Source organism: Empidonax traillii, unplaced genomic scaffold (assembly GCF_003031625.1).
Source record: "Empidonax traillii isolate 1590-97213 ecotype Southwest subspecies unplaced genomic scaffold, ASM303162v1 scaffold667:size605846, whole genome shotgun sequence".
Lineage (NCBI taxonomy): Eukaryota > Metazoa > Chordata > Aves > Passeriformes > Tyrannidae > Empidonax > Empidonax traillii.
In genome coordinates this window covers 126,217-142,550 of record NW_020955860.1, presented here as the reverse complement: position 1 = coordinate 142,550, position 16,334 = coordinate 126,217, and the positions used below count along the sequence as shown (strand labels likewise).

At 40.3% G+C, this 16,334-nt stretch overlaps 1 protein-coding gene across 2 annotated transcripts; it reads left to right on the top strand.

Annotated features, from left to right (window-relative positions):
• The first annotated feature begins 2,913 nt into the window (after positions 1-2,913).
• Positions 2,914-10,006, top strand: MRPL15 (mitochondrial ribosomal protein L15). 2 transcript variants are annotated; one of them, XM_027899450.1, is made up of 6 exons: positions 2,914-3,071; positions 3,909-4,066; positions 5,863-6,028; positions 6,515-6,638; positions 7,887-8,267; positions 9,713-10,006. In XM_027899450.1, the coding sequence occupies exons 1-5, from the start codon at positions 2,973-2,975 to the stop codon at positions 8,222-8,224; spliced, it is 885 nt and encodes a 294-aa protein (XP_027755251.1). In that variant the 5' UTR covers positions 2,914-2,972; the 3' UTR covers positions 8,225-8,267; positions 9,713-10,006. The 2 variants fall into 2 exon arrangements, with proteins under 2 accessions (XP_027755251.1, XP_027755250.1); XM_027899449.1 differs by lacking the exon at positions 9,713-10,006 and having other exon boundaries at positions 7,887-8,462.
• The last annotated feature ends 6,328 nt before the right edge of the window (positions 10,007-16,334 follow it).

Sequence of the window (16,334 nt, the reverse complement as noted above, 5' to 3'; positions counted from 1 at the left end):
GGAGGCGCGGTGGGAGGAGCGCGGCGGGGCGGTTTGGTGCTGGGCTGTAACGCCCGGGGGGGGGGGTGGTGGTGGTGAGAGAGGGAAATTACGGTGTTCTTATATAGGTAAAATGTAAAAGAGAAGTCGCGGGAAGGCAGGAAAACCGGTACAAAGGCAGCGGACAGCAGCGTTGTTAGACGGGACTCATTTCGTCGGATCAGATGCCTTCACCACCAACTTAAATCTCTTTGATTTACAGCCAAGGAGTCACTGATTCTTCCTCATCTTGAAATGTATTAGGCTATTCAGGCACTCTGAGATTGAAATTACTGGATCGTTCCAGTCCATTCCAAGTACTTAGACCAACTCTGAAAATGTTTGGGAAACACATTTCTATCAAAACGAAATGCTTTGTTCTTTGTCTACTCTTCCATACATCTTTGTCAGATACTTACTTCCAGAAAGTCAATCTACTCATTGTATTTGCCGGGTGGTATCTGGCTGTCATGGATGCTTTTTTGGCAGCTCCAACAGCAGCTGAATGCACACTGAAGTTCTTTCACATCCTTCCCAGTGGCGTGTTCCATACCAGACAGGGATGATTTTTCACAAAGCTTTTGCTCAACAACATTACCAGCACAGCTGCATAAAACATATTGGTGAAGCCTTTGTGCCAGCTATGTAACATTAAACATGCATCCTCTTTTGCCATGATTGTTAGGCTATTTTGATATAATATTTACTCCAGGGCCTCCTTGTTTTTGCTAAAATTGGATTATTTTCACAGGTAACTTTTTGATTTGTCTCTGCATTAGTGTGTGCTCTTGCTTGATGTACTGTACACAGTTCAAATCTGTTAAGAAAATACAGTTTATGCATTTAAAAATTCTGTGGGAGCTTCACATTATGTCAGGTGCTTATTAAGTATGCTGAACCTGATTCCTGCTGTAGATCATCCTTCTGGGACATGAACAAAATTTTGCTTTCCCTCTGTACTCTGCTATTTACTAATGTAAAGGTCACTTCCATAAGGTGAGCTACTGCTGAACCTCCAGCCTAAGTCAATAGTCTGCTACAAATAGAGCAAGCTTTTAATATTTTAGTCAGTATAGCTGGAATGATCTTACTTGAATTCCGGGTTGCTGCCCAGGGCCACTGGAGAAATGTGAGCTGTCCATGGATTGGGCAAAAGCAAGTCAGTCACACTCATCGGGATTGCCTGTGCAGGCATGGGGCAGTCTGCTGGTTATAGGCAAGTGTTTGAGAAACTGACCATCTGGAATCTTGAAGGAATTGCTGAAAACATCTGAATTGTGAACTTTTCAAAGACCGGTAAATTGTTTGTCTCTTTAAAATGAGATATCTATCATAGGAATGATACTTTTCTATCTTATTTCAAGTTTCTGTTTAAAGCAGTGAGAGCGTTACAAGGCAAACCATGCTTTAAATTATCTATTTCTCCCTATCCTAAAGGCTAAAACGAGCTTAGATAAGATAGTTGTCCGTACCAGTATCTTGTTTATTATTACACGGTAATTTTTCTTATTTTTTTTTTTAAGGGAGTAAGAAGCTACATATTTCATACTGAATTCTGCAACTCACAGAAACTCACAGAATTCTGCAACATAATTTCCATTTTTATCCCCATTTACTCTCAGGACTGGCAGTGCTGCTGCATGACTTCTTGTCCTATCTGAAGCAGACATTCAATATGGAAGAAGGTATTGGTCAAACAGAAGTTTCGAGACGGAAAGCAGGATATTACACTGAGGAATACCATCTGACTTTCACAATAGGAAGTGGCCTTTCTGCTCTGTAACTCCTTAGCAGCAGCTTTTACAATTCAGTTCTTCACTCCTGTACACCCTTCCCATCAGACCAATATACTGTTGGAAGCTGTTTTGTGGCTTTCCAGTAGATCTGCTTTTAAATTTAAAATATTGAAATAATACATGGTATCAAGTACTGCAGCAGTAGTAGGAAAGTCTCTGTCTTGGACAGCTGCTCTTGGCTGGGGTAAAGTTAATTTTCTTTGCAGTGGCTGGTATGGGGCTCTGTTTTGCATTTGTGCTGAACACAGGGTTGATAATATAGGGATGTTTTTGTTATTGTTGAGCAGTGCTCACACAGAGCCAAGGCTTTTTCTGCTTTTTGTGCTACTACATTGGTGAGGAGGCTGGGGGTGCATGGGGGGTTGGGAGGAGACACAGCTGGGACACCTGCCCCCAACTGACCAAAGGGATGTTCCAGACCATATGACATCATGCTCAATAAAGAGGGGGGAAGGAGGAAGGGTATATGTTTGGAATGATGGAGTTTGTCTTCCCAAGTAACTGTTACGTGTGATGAGGCCCTGCTCTCCTGGAGATGGCTGAACACCTGCCTGCCCATGGAAAGCAATGAATTAATTCCTTGTTCTGCTTTGCTTGTGTGCATGGCTTTCGCTCTCTCTAGTTAACTGCCTTTATTTCAGCTCACAAGGTTTCTTCTGATTCTCTCCCTGATCCCGCCAGTTAAGGAGCGAGCGAGCGAGGCTTGGTGTCTGGCCGAGCTTAAACCACGACAATGCCTAATCGTAATAGATATTTCCAGTGAGTATCTGCCTTAGCACTGTTTGTACTGACACGTGGCAGAGAGCACTTTGAGCTGAGACACACTCAGTGCACCATCAGCATTTCATCATCAGCCCCATCAGCCAGGCGGGTTTCGATGCAGCCTCATGGCTTTGAAGGCTCGGCTTTGAAACGCTCGGCTGAGGTCTGTAGGTGCTGAGAGGTAGGTGCTGTAAAACGACACGCAGCGCGGGCCCTTTGCCTGCTCCATTGGAATTCCCAGCTCCGTTGGAATTCCCAACAGTAAAACGCCGGGCCCGCCCCAGCGCAGGCAGCGCGACGCTGCTGGGAAGGCGCGGGCGGCGCGATTTACGGCCGTGCCGTAAAGCGGCTGGGCCGGGCGCGATTGCCGCTGGCGCCCTTGGAGAGGGCGAGGCCATGAGCGGGAATGGGGGCAACAAGGCCCTGGAGCTGCTGCGCTCGCTGCCCAGAGTCTGCCTGGCCAACCTGAGGCCCAACCCCGGCTCCCGGAAGCGGGTGAGTGCCTGCAGCTTGCCGGGCGGCGCGCCCGACCCCGGTGTGGATTGCCTGCGGGAATGTCGGAGCAAAGTGGAAAGGCAAATGAGCGGGTGGCGCTGCTGTGTGTGCTGACCCTGCCCCAGCCCTTGCATGTCTTGTGTGTATGGCCATCCCCACAGAGAGCTGGCTGATGAGCGGTGCTGGATAAACCCCGGGGCCGTCGCTGGGAAGGGGTGGAAACAGTGAAAGGTCCCTAACACCACACTGCACGTGGAATGGGGTAATGCCTTTGGAAGGGGAAGGTTAGAGAGCTTATAAAGAAACGGAATACGATGTCAGATGGCATTCTGGTTAATAATGCTTTCTCGAAAACAAGACTAAATGTTGACTTCCCTGTGTCCTTATAAAATGGTAGAGAAATGAAGAAGGGAAACCAGGAAGAAACTCTCCTGGTTTGGGAGGAATATCAATGAACAGGGGGTGAGGTTCAAGGGCTAAAACCGTAGGAATAGAGAACTGAGAAGGAGAACCAAGCAGCACACTCCTGTAAGTGCTCAGGACTCCCTGGAGCTGCTAAATAGTAGAGAATTCAAGTACAGTCTTGGGCTAGACTCCACCGTCCCGGTTACCAAAAGAGGCTGGCTTGTCCTCAGACTATTTGTGGTGCGTGCCTAGAGCTGCGCTCTGCAAAAATCACATTCACTGCTTTTCCATTTTCCCCCTCAGAAAGGTCTGTCTCTTCATTTTTCTCAAGAATCAGCATTTTGTTCAGTTGTTTATATCTCTGAAATCTTACATTTTATAACTACTTCTCTCTGAAGTAGTTGACCAAATGTATCATTGATTGTTTTCTAGGAAAGAAGACGTGGCCGTGGAAGATACGGAGGTAGGAAGTGTGGCCGGGGTCACAAAGGAGAAAGACAAAGAGGAAATCGCCCCCGATTAGGCTTTGAGGGTGGTCAAACTCCGTTTTACCTCGTCATACCAAAATATGGGTTTAATGAGGGGCATAGGTAAGTTTCCTCACATTTACTTTGAAATTAATCATAATTTGCTTTTCTTGATGTTTCTCATGAAGCCAGAATCTAATATGCCAGAGCAGGCCTAACTGAAAAAGATGAGCTTTTATATCTGGTCTTGAAGACTTCAGTGCCCATACAATGTTGTCACAGGCAGTAGTAACAAAAAGATACCACATCTATCCTACAGTTCAAGAATGAAAAGAATAATGTGTATCTGTGAGTTGTTCAACTTGCAGTTTGATTTCATATTCCATTTGCTGATATAACTTCATCAAATAACCGTGTATTTTTACATTTCAGTTCCTTATGCATACAGTAGAACTTGTAAACCCGTCCCAGTATTTAAAGATTTTCTCTGAGTCTCAATAGTTTTGAAGTGTGATTCAAATTCCATTTCCAGGTACTGTCATCTCCTCCTGTTTGCTTGGATTATTATAAAAGTAAACAAGAAGCACTTTCGGTAGCTGGAGACAGAGTGTAGATCCACAGTCCTACGAAGGAAATGCTGCAGAATGCAGACATTGAGTTTCTTATGTTAGCAGTGGTCACAAATTCATGAATAACCAACAGCAAAAATTGAAGCTGCTGCAATGACAAGGAATTACAATCTTGCTGTTTTTAACGACATCGGACAGCATGTGGAAACAAAAAAAGTACTGCATAGTTTCAATACTGTTTGCAAAATTTCAGTGTCAGGCTGTTGTAGATGTTTCTGTAGGGAACATGGCAACTGCACTCGAGAGATGCTGTTGGGGCACACTGAACAATGTTTCTGCCTGTTTATCTTCACCTCACTCCTCTCTCTGTCTGCAGTGGTGTTGCTTCACTTGTTGAGGTTTTGCTCTGTTAGGAACTGTCTGACAGGGCAAATTCTGTTGTGTACCTTTCTTACGGAGCCTGGCAGTGACAGAGATGAGCTACTTCCCAGTTTTTCTGCTGCCACTCACAGATTTCCAATGGCAGTGGTCAAACCAATTCTAGGAGAAAGGTTTGAGCACCAACATAAATGGTGTGCAGCAGGCATAGTCACCAGCACTGGGAGAACTGTTGTAGGGATTGATACATCTGGTGAAGTTGGAACTGCAGAAAACACAAAAGTAGGTTCTGCTGAAGCTGATGGCTGTTCACAGGAGTTCCAGCTCCCTTTGGGGATATGGGTTAATTGCAAATTTTCTCAGTGTTTCTCTTCCTTGGTGGGGTTTTGAGGAAGGCTCCATTCAATACTTCTGAAATGATGGATACAGTGATAATGGACTAAAAAATCTTGTTGGATATAAGCTGTGCAGGAGCATGTACAGTGTTTGGCTGATAGTCTTTGACTAAATTTGTGTGGGAAAGAGGGGATGTTTGTTTTTTTTGCTGTCTATCAGTGAAGCTCCTAAGTTGGATTCACTTTGAAGCTGGGCGGTTATTTACAGTCTTGTTGGCTTACCAAGAAATGGTGGCACTTTAATTTCTTAGGACTTTTGCTTCCTTAGACCAGTCAGCAGACAGAGGTATTACTGAGTAAACTGAACTCAGCAACAGCAGAATGATGAATATCACATTGGAGATGGCAGTGTGTGAGCAAACCTGAAGGCACAGTTGAGTCTTGGATTAGAACTAGGGCTTGTATTTGCAGTAAATTAAAATTTTTACTTACCAATGGGAGTATTTTAAACATTTACTTGGTAGTTTGAGGAGTAGGTAGAAACATACCAGTTGACCAGTTGCTATTAATGCTTCGTATCTGTAAATTTCTCATTGTTTTGTTTGGGTTGATTTTTGTTTTTTTCTTCTCTCCCCAGCCTCAGACGTCAGTATCAACCACTCAGTCTTCAGAGGCTGCAGTACCTGATTGATTTGGGTAGAGTTGACCCCACACAACCAATTGACTTAACGCAGCTCGTCAATGCGAGAGGTGTAACAGTGCAACCTCTCAAGAGGGATTACGGTGTCCAGCTGGTGGAGGAGGTAGGCACTACAACACAGCTAGTACTTCAGGCTTTCAAGTTTTCCACCCCAGGCTGTCAGATTGTCATTACCATGTTTTGGAAGCATATTTGCTTTTCTGAATTAGCTTCCTGCAGAATTTTTGTGGATAATAAATCCACTAGAGGGCACTGTATGTCAGCAGAAAAACCCCCAGGCAATTTCATTACCTGATATGCTGCAAAACAAGAGATAAGGAACATGTAACAAAAGGTTGAACAAGTGTTTTACAACAGAAGACTAAAATGTACCAAAAGAAATGTATGAATATTTTGGAAAGGCAAAGTTTTTTTCATTCAACCCAGGTGACTGAATGAGAGCAGTTTGGTTACCCATCTTGGTGCAGGGAGCTGACAAAATCTAATATTTTGCAGGATTTAATGTTTCTTATAACTTTTTAGAGAAGAATAAGGGTATGTCTTAAAATACTCATTTTGATGTTTTTCTAATATGTGTTGAAATTTACAGGGGGCTGATATTTTTTCAGCAAAAGTAAATATTGAAGTGCAGAGGGCATCTGAGTTAGCAATTGCAGCCATAGAAAAAAACGGAGGTGTTGTGACAACATCATTCTATGACCCAAGGAGTTTGGGTAAGAATTTCTTATAATTTCTGCCTTTTTTTTTGTGTAAAGATTAAATGATCCAAATCAAATTTCAAACACAGTTCCTAACAGAAAGTAGTCAGCTTCTTCTTGTATTCTAAAAGTTGCAAAAACACAGAGTCGCACAAATATTTGTAGAATCATAGAATGGTTTGAATTGGGAAGGACCTTGAAGATCATCTAGTCCCAGCCCCCAATGAATGGTAATGCATCCTCAATTTTGCTTTTTTAAACCATTCACCTGTTTTTTATTATAGCAGTGTTAGCAGTTCATTACCAATCAACCAGCTAAAGAAATCTGAGTAGCTTTGTAAACAGAAGAACTAATAACATTGTTTCTCAGGTTTTTGTCTTCTGTTTCACATATCTGGTAACACTAAGAAAATTTACAAAAAAATAGATTTAAAAACTGCTGTGGATACTTATAATTTTTAATTTAAAATGCTTTTCCAGTTAAAGTGAGGAAGTAAGTTACAGAAGCTCAGAATCGTTCCAGTTAAAATGGCTATTGTTTTCAGAACACTTTCACTGAAGAATGAGGCTTTGCTTTGCTTGCGGCTGCATCCTGCCTGACATTCATTCATGCAGTTTTTATTGACAATAATGGAGCTTTCATGTGTGAATGAGGCTGGGAAGAAGAGGAATAGACATTTTTAGTCTGCAAAATATCACCCTGGAGTGATACAAGTTCTTTTTATTTCCAAACCAGAAAATAATCAAAATAATGAAGTTAAAAGGTCCTGAAATACAGTTTGCCAAAATCAGTAAAAATTGAGGAGGAGAGGACAGTAGGACTAAATAGGTGCATGTGCATTTGATACTTTATTTAAAATACTTGTAGAAACACGACATTTGACACTTGTTGGTACAGTGTGTAAATAGCCATGCAAAAGCATTGCTTCAAACCTGGGAATAGTCCTTTAAATAAATGGTAGCATCCAGATTAGTTAGGCTTACCTTTCTAAAGTAGGCATTCTTAATGTATTAGAAGTAATGACTCATCCAGACTGACACTATAACTACAAATTAAAAGAGTTGTTTATTTGGTTTAAGTGAAACTTGCAAATCACTTATCTCATTCTGATCAAGAATATTCTTGAGATTTGTTTTTTCGCTTGATACTTTTTAATAAGAGTTTAATAATCTATTTAGTACAAAATAAGGAGGTGTCATTCAATGTTTTTAAATATGTATTATAGAGTATAGTAACTAATTTTCTCTCGTGTTCACCCACAGGAATTTTGTGTAAGCCAGTACTGTTTTTTCTGCGTGGCCAGCCTATTCCAAAGCGAATGCTTCCACCTGAAGACCTAGTCCGTTACTACACAGACGCCAGGAACCGGGGGTACCTGGCAGATCCATCTAAGGTTGTGGAAGCCAGGCTTGAGCTTGCCAAGAAATACGGCTACATCTTACCAGACATAACCAAGGATGAACTGTTTAAGATGTTGAGCGCACGCAAGGATCCTAGACAAATATTTTTTGGTCTTGCTCCAGGGTGGATTGTAAACCTGGCAGACAAAAAAATTCTAAAACCAACTGATGAGAGTCTGTTGAAATACTATAGCACATGAATTCAGGACTGGAGACAACTGCAGGTGTACAGGAAACATCTGGGTATGAAATAATGGATAGAAGTGGTGTGTTGTTTGTTTGTTTTTAAGACTTCTCTTATACTAGACGAAACAAATTTTTGTTCATGTAATCTTCTGTTGTAACTCTCAGCTTTTTTATTGTCATAATACAATGTATCAAAAGTCTTAAAATTGAAAGCAATATAGAGTCTGACATGAAGTGTGAGTTTGGGCACTTTCTCTTGTGATGGTTTGCCGGTGTTTCTTTCAGACAGAAGGTTTTGATATTGCATTGGTTTCAGAGGATAATTCCAAAGTGTAGTTTGGCCTAATAATTACTTTATATTTCCCTTTTCAATTTAAAATCGGAAATATGACTGTACAAAACTAATACTAGTTATACAATAGTATTGCATAAAATTAAAAGTTTTAGGAAGTGTATCTTGACTACCTCTTAGAGGCAAACCCTCTGTTTCTGATTGGGGAAAAATGAAAACAGCAAGAAATAACAAAGTTCAAAAGATTTCATTAACCTCTCCAACCCCATAGCTGTGTTTTGGATTTTGCCATCAATAGCATTAGAGCTTCAGAGATCTCAACTTTTGTCCTATTTCTTCATATACAATTGAGAAAGACAGGGTGTGCAGTTTGAAGTAACTTTCTATCTAAACTTAAGGGGGGGAAAGACTGCTATCTTAAGTCAATGGCTTTTATTATTCAAACACAATTTAAAACTTGTCCAGACAGAACTGTAATATTATTAATAAAAATGCATAGGAGAATCCAGAGTCGGTGAATGACAGTGGCCGTAGATTATGAAGGATGGGGATGTGATGGACAAAGTACACAGTTAGGATTCAGTTTTGAGCTTGGTCACAGATTACATCTGTGACAGTGGACAAATGAATTTAAATATTATGAGAAGTTATGAACAAAATATTGTTTTATGAAAAACAGTGTTTTGATCACACCAACTTGATGCAGTCTTGAAAAGTATTTTCCAACAAATGTTTGTTGTATCCATCTCTCCAGAATACTGTGTTGTTACTATGCAAGAGTATTTTAGGTTTCATAGAGAAGCTTAGGTAGGATTGGGCGTTTGGGATGATGAGCCAGGCAGTAAAGAAGGACAAGAGAGGAGACTGAGTTAATGTGTCAGAACTTGCTCTGATTCCTTCGAAGTTAATGAGCTGCTTCACAATTACGTGTTTTAGTGGAAGCTGAATTTGGCTTTAAAACAGGGATAATTTGGTTATTAGAATGCAGGAAACAGTCCAGGAGACTAGAACACGAGAAGTTGTCTTGCTTTCCAATTTTCATGTGCCTTCGCAAATGCTACTTAGAGTTTCCTGTAGCTGCCAAACCATCCTATCTCATAGAGGAAGTCTCCTGTGTACCAGAATCTCCTGTATCTCCCGTATAACACCTGTATTTTGCTGGGATGCCTCAGTAGGGGAGGATTTAAAAACAGTTTTCGTTTTCTTTCAGATAATAAAAAGAAGCAGATGAATTTTTGTTGTTTGTCAACCAGCCCAGATTTTTCCTTCACTCAACAACCTGCCTTGTCAGTTAATACGAGCATCTGTGATCACAAAACAAAATAAAACAAGTCTTCTGTTCTCATTCTGATTAAATAACCTGGAATCAAGAGATTAAGAATAGAGAGTCATTAATTTTTGACAATTTGCTCTTCAACTTCTATTGTTCATTGTTAATGTGTGTTGGATGGTGTCAGTAATGGTCGTTCTCCCGACTTGTGGTTTAAGTGTAGGTGAAACAGAGCAAAACAACAGCAATATATAATTGAATTATGTGTGCCAAAAAAGGTACAGTTGGTGTTAAGTTGAATGTGAAGTAAATAACTTTCTCACTTTAGATGTATCCTGTCCTGCATCCTGATGATTGTTTGGAACCTTAAATGACAAGCAATACTTTTTTTTTTTTTAACTTTTTTTTTAAACTTTTTTAAAAAACTTTTTTGTTGTTACAATAACTTTACAATAACAATATTACTACTGCCTCCATTTGGGAAGGAGTTGGAGGGGGGGAAGAGTATTTATTGCCTTCCCTTATTTGTGCCATAATGTTTCTGTTTTTATGAATCAATTCACAATTGTATTTCGTGGAGGTGGTGGTACTCAACAGGAAAGCTGCTTAACTGGAAGTGAAGAAGGAAGTTAGTCATATTAGTGAAGACCAGAAGACAAAAGTGTTTATGTATCATTGTGTATTTTGGGGAGGAGAAGACTGGGGAAAGGCAAGTTTGTTTCCATTCCTGCTCTTTGTATTAAAATGAACAAATTGCTCTCAGCAATTTTTTTTCTAAGTCAACTTCTCTGATACACACGCGCGTGCACACGCTAGTTTCTCTGGGTCTCTAAATGGTTTTCAGGTGAAAGGGTAACTTGGATAAAATGATAACAGTGAAAGAAAGAATGAAAACAGGAAACAGATGTCTGGTGACGTCGAGGGATTGGATAGCACTTATTCAGTGAACGATGTCTTAGTCACAAGGCAGCTGTATCCTGGCTCTGATACTATAACGCTACAAATACCTTGGAGCCAAAACAGCCACGTTCCACCAAATCCGGTCATTCTACTTCATAAAGGTGATCTTTTATTATCTTATAATTGGAGAGGGCAAAAAAGGGCTGTATGTTCCTTTATTTAAAATATGCAGTGCTTGTCTTTTTTTCTCATTTCTGTTTACAGTAGCCAGTATTTTATATCAGTTGTTTGGATTTTTATTTAGTAGTGAAAAAAGTGACAAGGCTATAGAGGATTTCCTGTTCTTTTTATCTCATCAGGAACACAAGTCTCCTAGCAACTGAATACAGAATTATCAAAAGCACAAGTAGGTTATTGACAAGGTTTCTAATAAATCCATCACAAACAGCCTCCTGATGGACTGTTGTTTATATGAGGGTCAGGCTCACTGGTGCAAGATTCTTAAGCCAACACTGGCATCTGAAGCAGTCCTCTTTACTTAGCAATATGGACCATGTTTTCATGCTCATAAGATAAATGATTGCCTTGGATATCCTGTTTTGATAGGGGTTTTTCATGTGCAACAGTATGTTACACTGCAAGAAGCACCCAATCTGCTGTAGCCGGAAAAGCATTATCAGGTAGCTGAGGAAAAGAAACTTATTTGTGTCACTGAGTGCTGAAAGCCGTGTCAATTTTTATCAGCAGCATCATACTTTGAAATGGTTCCTTGATAAAACCGATTACCTATGTTCGACTGCAATCAAAATAAGGGCCTCCAAATAATACGTGGCTTGTTTTACACCATGATAATTAGAAATCACCCATTTCTTAGGAGAGAAACTCTACCACCTGCAGCCAGTCAATACTATTATTACAAGTGGCTGACTGCAGACTCAAAGTGAATTAAAATATATATATATATATGTGTCTTCCCTTTTGCTCATTTGTGCAGTAATGACATGCTGGCTTCATTGTACGTCATACAGATTTTGCATTTAGCAATCAAAAGTTGACTCTACCATCCACTGATTTCCAAAAAAGAATAAATTAATAAATCAGTGACCCTGCTCTGAATCTTCGCTGGCAGTGTGCCAACATTGTTTTGACATAGAAGCATAATTGATGTTGGTGCTCCAGGAAGTCATATAAAGGTGATCAATTATGAAGATAGCTTCCCATTACAATTTTATTATTTTCTATTATTCTACTATTTCTCTTTTCTATTGTTTTCTATATTAAAATTTTAAATGCTAAAGCAAAACGAATTTTGCACTGTTGAACACTCACAAGTTCTCTAAATAATTTGAAATTGTTGCACAAGTCCTATATTTTAAATATTTGTTATATTTACATATCTCTGAAATAAGAAAGATATTCTGTCTATCCAAAATGTCCAGTTTAATATTCCATATCCAGCTTTATTTTTAAAAATTTTCTGGTATTTGACCAGATGGGAATAGTTTTACATAACTCACAGTCTGTACTTCAGTTTATTGTTATGGTTTAGTCTATGAAAAGATGTAGTTAGAGATCCAAAGTTCTTGCCGATTAGAGGAAAATTGTGCACTTTTTAAGCTCCTTTATCTCCTAGCCCAGGTGTCTTGGTCTTTTTTAACAGGAATATATGGCATTGTCTAAAGAAGTATGGTTTCTCAATGGAAGCAAACTATCCTCAGATCTATTCTGTCTCCTCTGCTTAATATTCCCTCTCATGCATCTGCATCTTCCCAAGGTCCCTTCTTACCTCTGCTGTTGTAGTGGTGGGAACTACAGGGCTTGATCATTCTCACAGTGTCATCCTGTCTGGCCCACTCTGGGTTTGAAAATCTGGTTGTTTTATGTGCCTCTGGAGCAGGAAAAGTGTTGATCATTCCTGCATCTGTTTATATGAGGGGGTTTTTCGTGGCTCACGTTTCCTGGACTGGTGTTGCTTTTGTTGTTAAAAATGTCAACAGCAATGTTGTTTACTCGTTAACCTTGTAGATTCTAAGACACATGCAGAGCAGCTTGGAGGGCCCTTTGAGCAATGGATTTGGCATTTATCAGAGTCACTGAACACTCCTAGAAGAGTGCCTCTGCACTTAATTCAGAATTGCACAGTAGATACAAATCTGAACAGATGAGCAATTTTGCTTTCAATGCACCAATGCCCAAATCAACCTCTCCTTGTAGTTTTCTCTAGCCTCTGAGAGTCATTCTGTCTCCTGGTAGGATTGTCCCATCTGTGCTTTAATGTTTAAATATGGACAGATTAGTCCATATTTACCCTGAAAGCCTGCCACTTCTTGATGTTAATATTTTTATTGCTATTCCTTGGGCAGATAATGGCAGCTAGAAGTTTGTGGACGTAGAGCAGTCTATGAATAATAAGTTGATGTGTAAACTAGTTCTCTAGGGATTTTTATAAGGCTGGTGTAGCTTGCTCCTAGTGTGCAGTACCTTAAGAAAATAAATTCATTTGATATCTGACAAGGGAGATGCTTTTTTTTCTGTGTTCAGAGCTTCTAAAATTGGAACCCGAGTTCCCTATAAAGTTAGTATAGTGAGGTATTGCCTTAATTTCAAAATTAATGCAAGTCTAAATTTACATTGTTCCCATGTAGACAATAGCTTAAGCTCCTTTTATAGACAGTAGTAATGGGATTGATCCAGTCAGTGGAGCCCGGAGAATTGCTGTGCTTTGCTTGGAGCAGACATCTGAGCAATTGTATTACATGCTGGGCTCCACTGACTGTGACTGTAGTTGTCACATACAGCACTTTTGCATGCACCCAAAACTCAGGCATCTGGAGCTGAATCCCACTCTATGTTTTCAGTGACCCAAGATGTTTGAAGCTAATGGGTAGTTCTCCTCAGGATCCACATACGCTGAGGAAATTGTGAAGCTTGATGTACTAGGTTGTATTTGTCTTTGAAAATAAGGATGATTATTTAAATTATTTTAAAAAAAACCCACACAGGTTAGAGGACATTGGTGCCATGAGAGGTGAGATGCTGGCAATCAGACAGTGTTATTTTATCACTGTTTGAGACAGCAGCTTTTCTAGGATACAGATATCGGTGACATCCCCACCCTTTGACTTCCAAGGTGGGTGACTCCCTGTTCCCAGACCTGCACTGATATTGGCACTCAAAATTTGCCTGCCTGCCTTCTTTGGCCCATGTGTAATACATGGCTGATGTTTGTGCTAGCTCTAATGTATATGTTTCCTCTTTAAGGGAAAATGGAAATTGAACTCGTCTCCATTTGCAAAAGAAAAAATGGAAGAGGAGAATGGTGCCTCTCTTGAGCTGTCTGCTTCAGCAAGTGGTGCTGCTAATGGTTAGAGGAGGTGACTGGGATGCCTAAACACAGATATTGTGTCATTGCTATTTGAGCAGATGCAGTCCAGTGTGTCTCATAGGCTACCCTGTACAACTACTGTGTGGCTTGTAGTGTTTGTGTACAACTTCTGCAGATTTGAACTTGTCATTTCTCCTGTTTTCAATGGTTTCTGGGTCTCTGAAACCTCATAGATGTGCTTGCTTTTTGTGCACAGGCCATCATTTATCCCCTCCTTTTTTCTTCTTTTTTCTTGGCAAACCAATTGCACTAATCACAGCAGGCAGTCTGGGTATGGGTCAAGTACGAGGCTTGAGACTGTTCCAGGCAAAATATTATTCTACTGGTTTTATGTTGGTCTTGGCTGATGTGACATTGCTGCCACCCTGACTTCTAGGTAAAATGTCTGGGCTAATGATGACTTTGTTATTGGGGTTTGTTGTTACTGTTGGTTTTGGAAGGCTTCAGCCCTTCCAGGTTCATCATTAAAGACAGGTGTTTACTATGGACTGATCATAAAATGAATTACCATAGCAAGGACGTGATCATGTTTCAAAATTCTACCTGGGTCAGTTTTTCTACACTTGTTTGTATGTATCTGAGGGGATTGAAGCACTGGGATGCTTTGAGTTTGTCTTTGATGTGGGAAAGCTGATCTGTCCATTAAGAGAACCTAAGATGAAAATGGAAGGTAAAAAGCTGTCGAGTCATTTTTGCTGTATCCTGTGAAAAGTGCATGTTTTCCCCATTCCAACTGTTGCTCTTGGCTGAGTTAGATGACTTTGCTTACAGCCTATTGTAAAATGGCAATGGCAGCAGACCACCATGAGCACTGACACACAGCTATGGTACTGTTACTGGCCTGAGCAAAAGAAAAGATAGTCTTGCTGACTTGGGAACATGAGAATCTATGTATGAAAGTCCACCTGAGGAGATTCCAAAATCAGAAACATGCATATTCTTAAAATGCCACGGAAACTGCTACATGTTTAATTACTCTTTGCTTCTGCTGACTGTAGTGTTATGAACCGTAAGCATTCAAGAAGTTATTTAAAGAACACATTTTAGGTTTTCTTTGTTGTCCTTAGGGTTTTCAGCCCTGCAGGGATCTAGTTTCCAAGCATTGTTCCTGTATCCAGCAAGGCTAGAAGCAAATTTAAGAAGTGGGAGCCAGCATTTTCATGTGATGGCATTATTCCAGGAACTGGTGCTTTAGGAATAACAGTAAATATTGTGAGGCTTGCAAAACAGTTACTGATTCATTGCTTATACCCTGCTGGCTTTTTCATTGTTTGCGAGCATAACTCCTCTGCTGTTCTCTGCAGTTGACCTCACACACCTCCTCAGTATGAAAGAAACTTGTCGTTGTTTCCAGCATCCAAATTTGAGGGTGACAAATACGGTTTTACCAGGTACCTAAGCATCTCGCACAAACACCCTCCTCCTCTGCTCCTCTCTTCTAATTCCAAGACTGCTACGGTCATTTGTAGTGCTGAGAGTTGTATCTGCTTACTGGAGACAGGCAGAAGGTCTGGTGTCCTTCTGGTACAGGCAAGGCTGACACCTAGTGACCACCTATAGGCTGACCACCTATTCCTATGGGAATTCACTGAATTCTGATTCAGTCACTCTTCAGTCTTAGAATTTTAAGTCTGGAAGGCTTAAACTTCAAAGTGTTCAAAGTGAATTGTTAATTTATTTCATCATCACTTTTGGCCTTTGTTTTCATTATTTCTAGTGTGCTATTCTAAAGGTGGGGTTCAGGTACCTTGCAAGCTCATTCACGCTTTATGTTGGAGCTCAACGAAGGTTTTGCACAAAGTTTCCTGGGAGCTGGGCATTACAGCTGCTCTGAGCAAACTGAGGTGGCTGATAGCAATCAACAGTAAGTTCAGAATGTGGTCCTTTTGTGGTTTTTCATTAATAAAATCATGGCTGATCATGGTGTTGGTATTATTTTTTTGCTCACTCTCTGTTAAAGAATCCAAAATCAAATATAATTGGATATTCTCTGAGTTGCAGAATTTTCTCTCTACAGTTATCTGCTGACCAGAGTAGCATCTTAAAATGATGCTGCCCTGGAAAGCAACACCTCTTCCATCATCATTGCAGATCCTGCTGGAAATGCTCTGAGTTCTAGGCCTTAGCAAACTGTACACCAAAGAGGAAGAGTAAAACTTTAGCTAAGTTTTCCTCAGCTAAGGGTTCTTCCAGAACACTTCTGCCTTTTCTTTGGTTATGTTAATTAACATTTCAAGAGCATAACGTACTTCTCAGAATTGTCTATGACCTTTATCA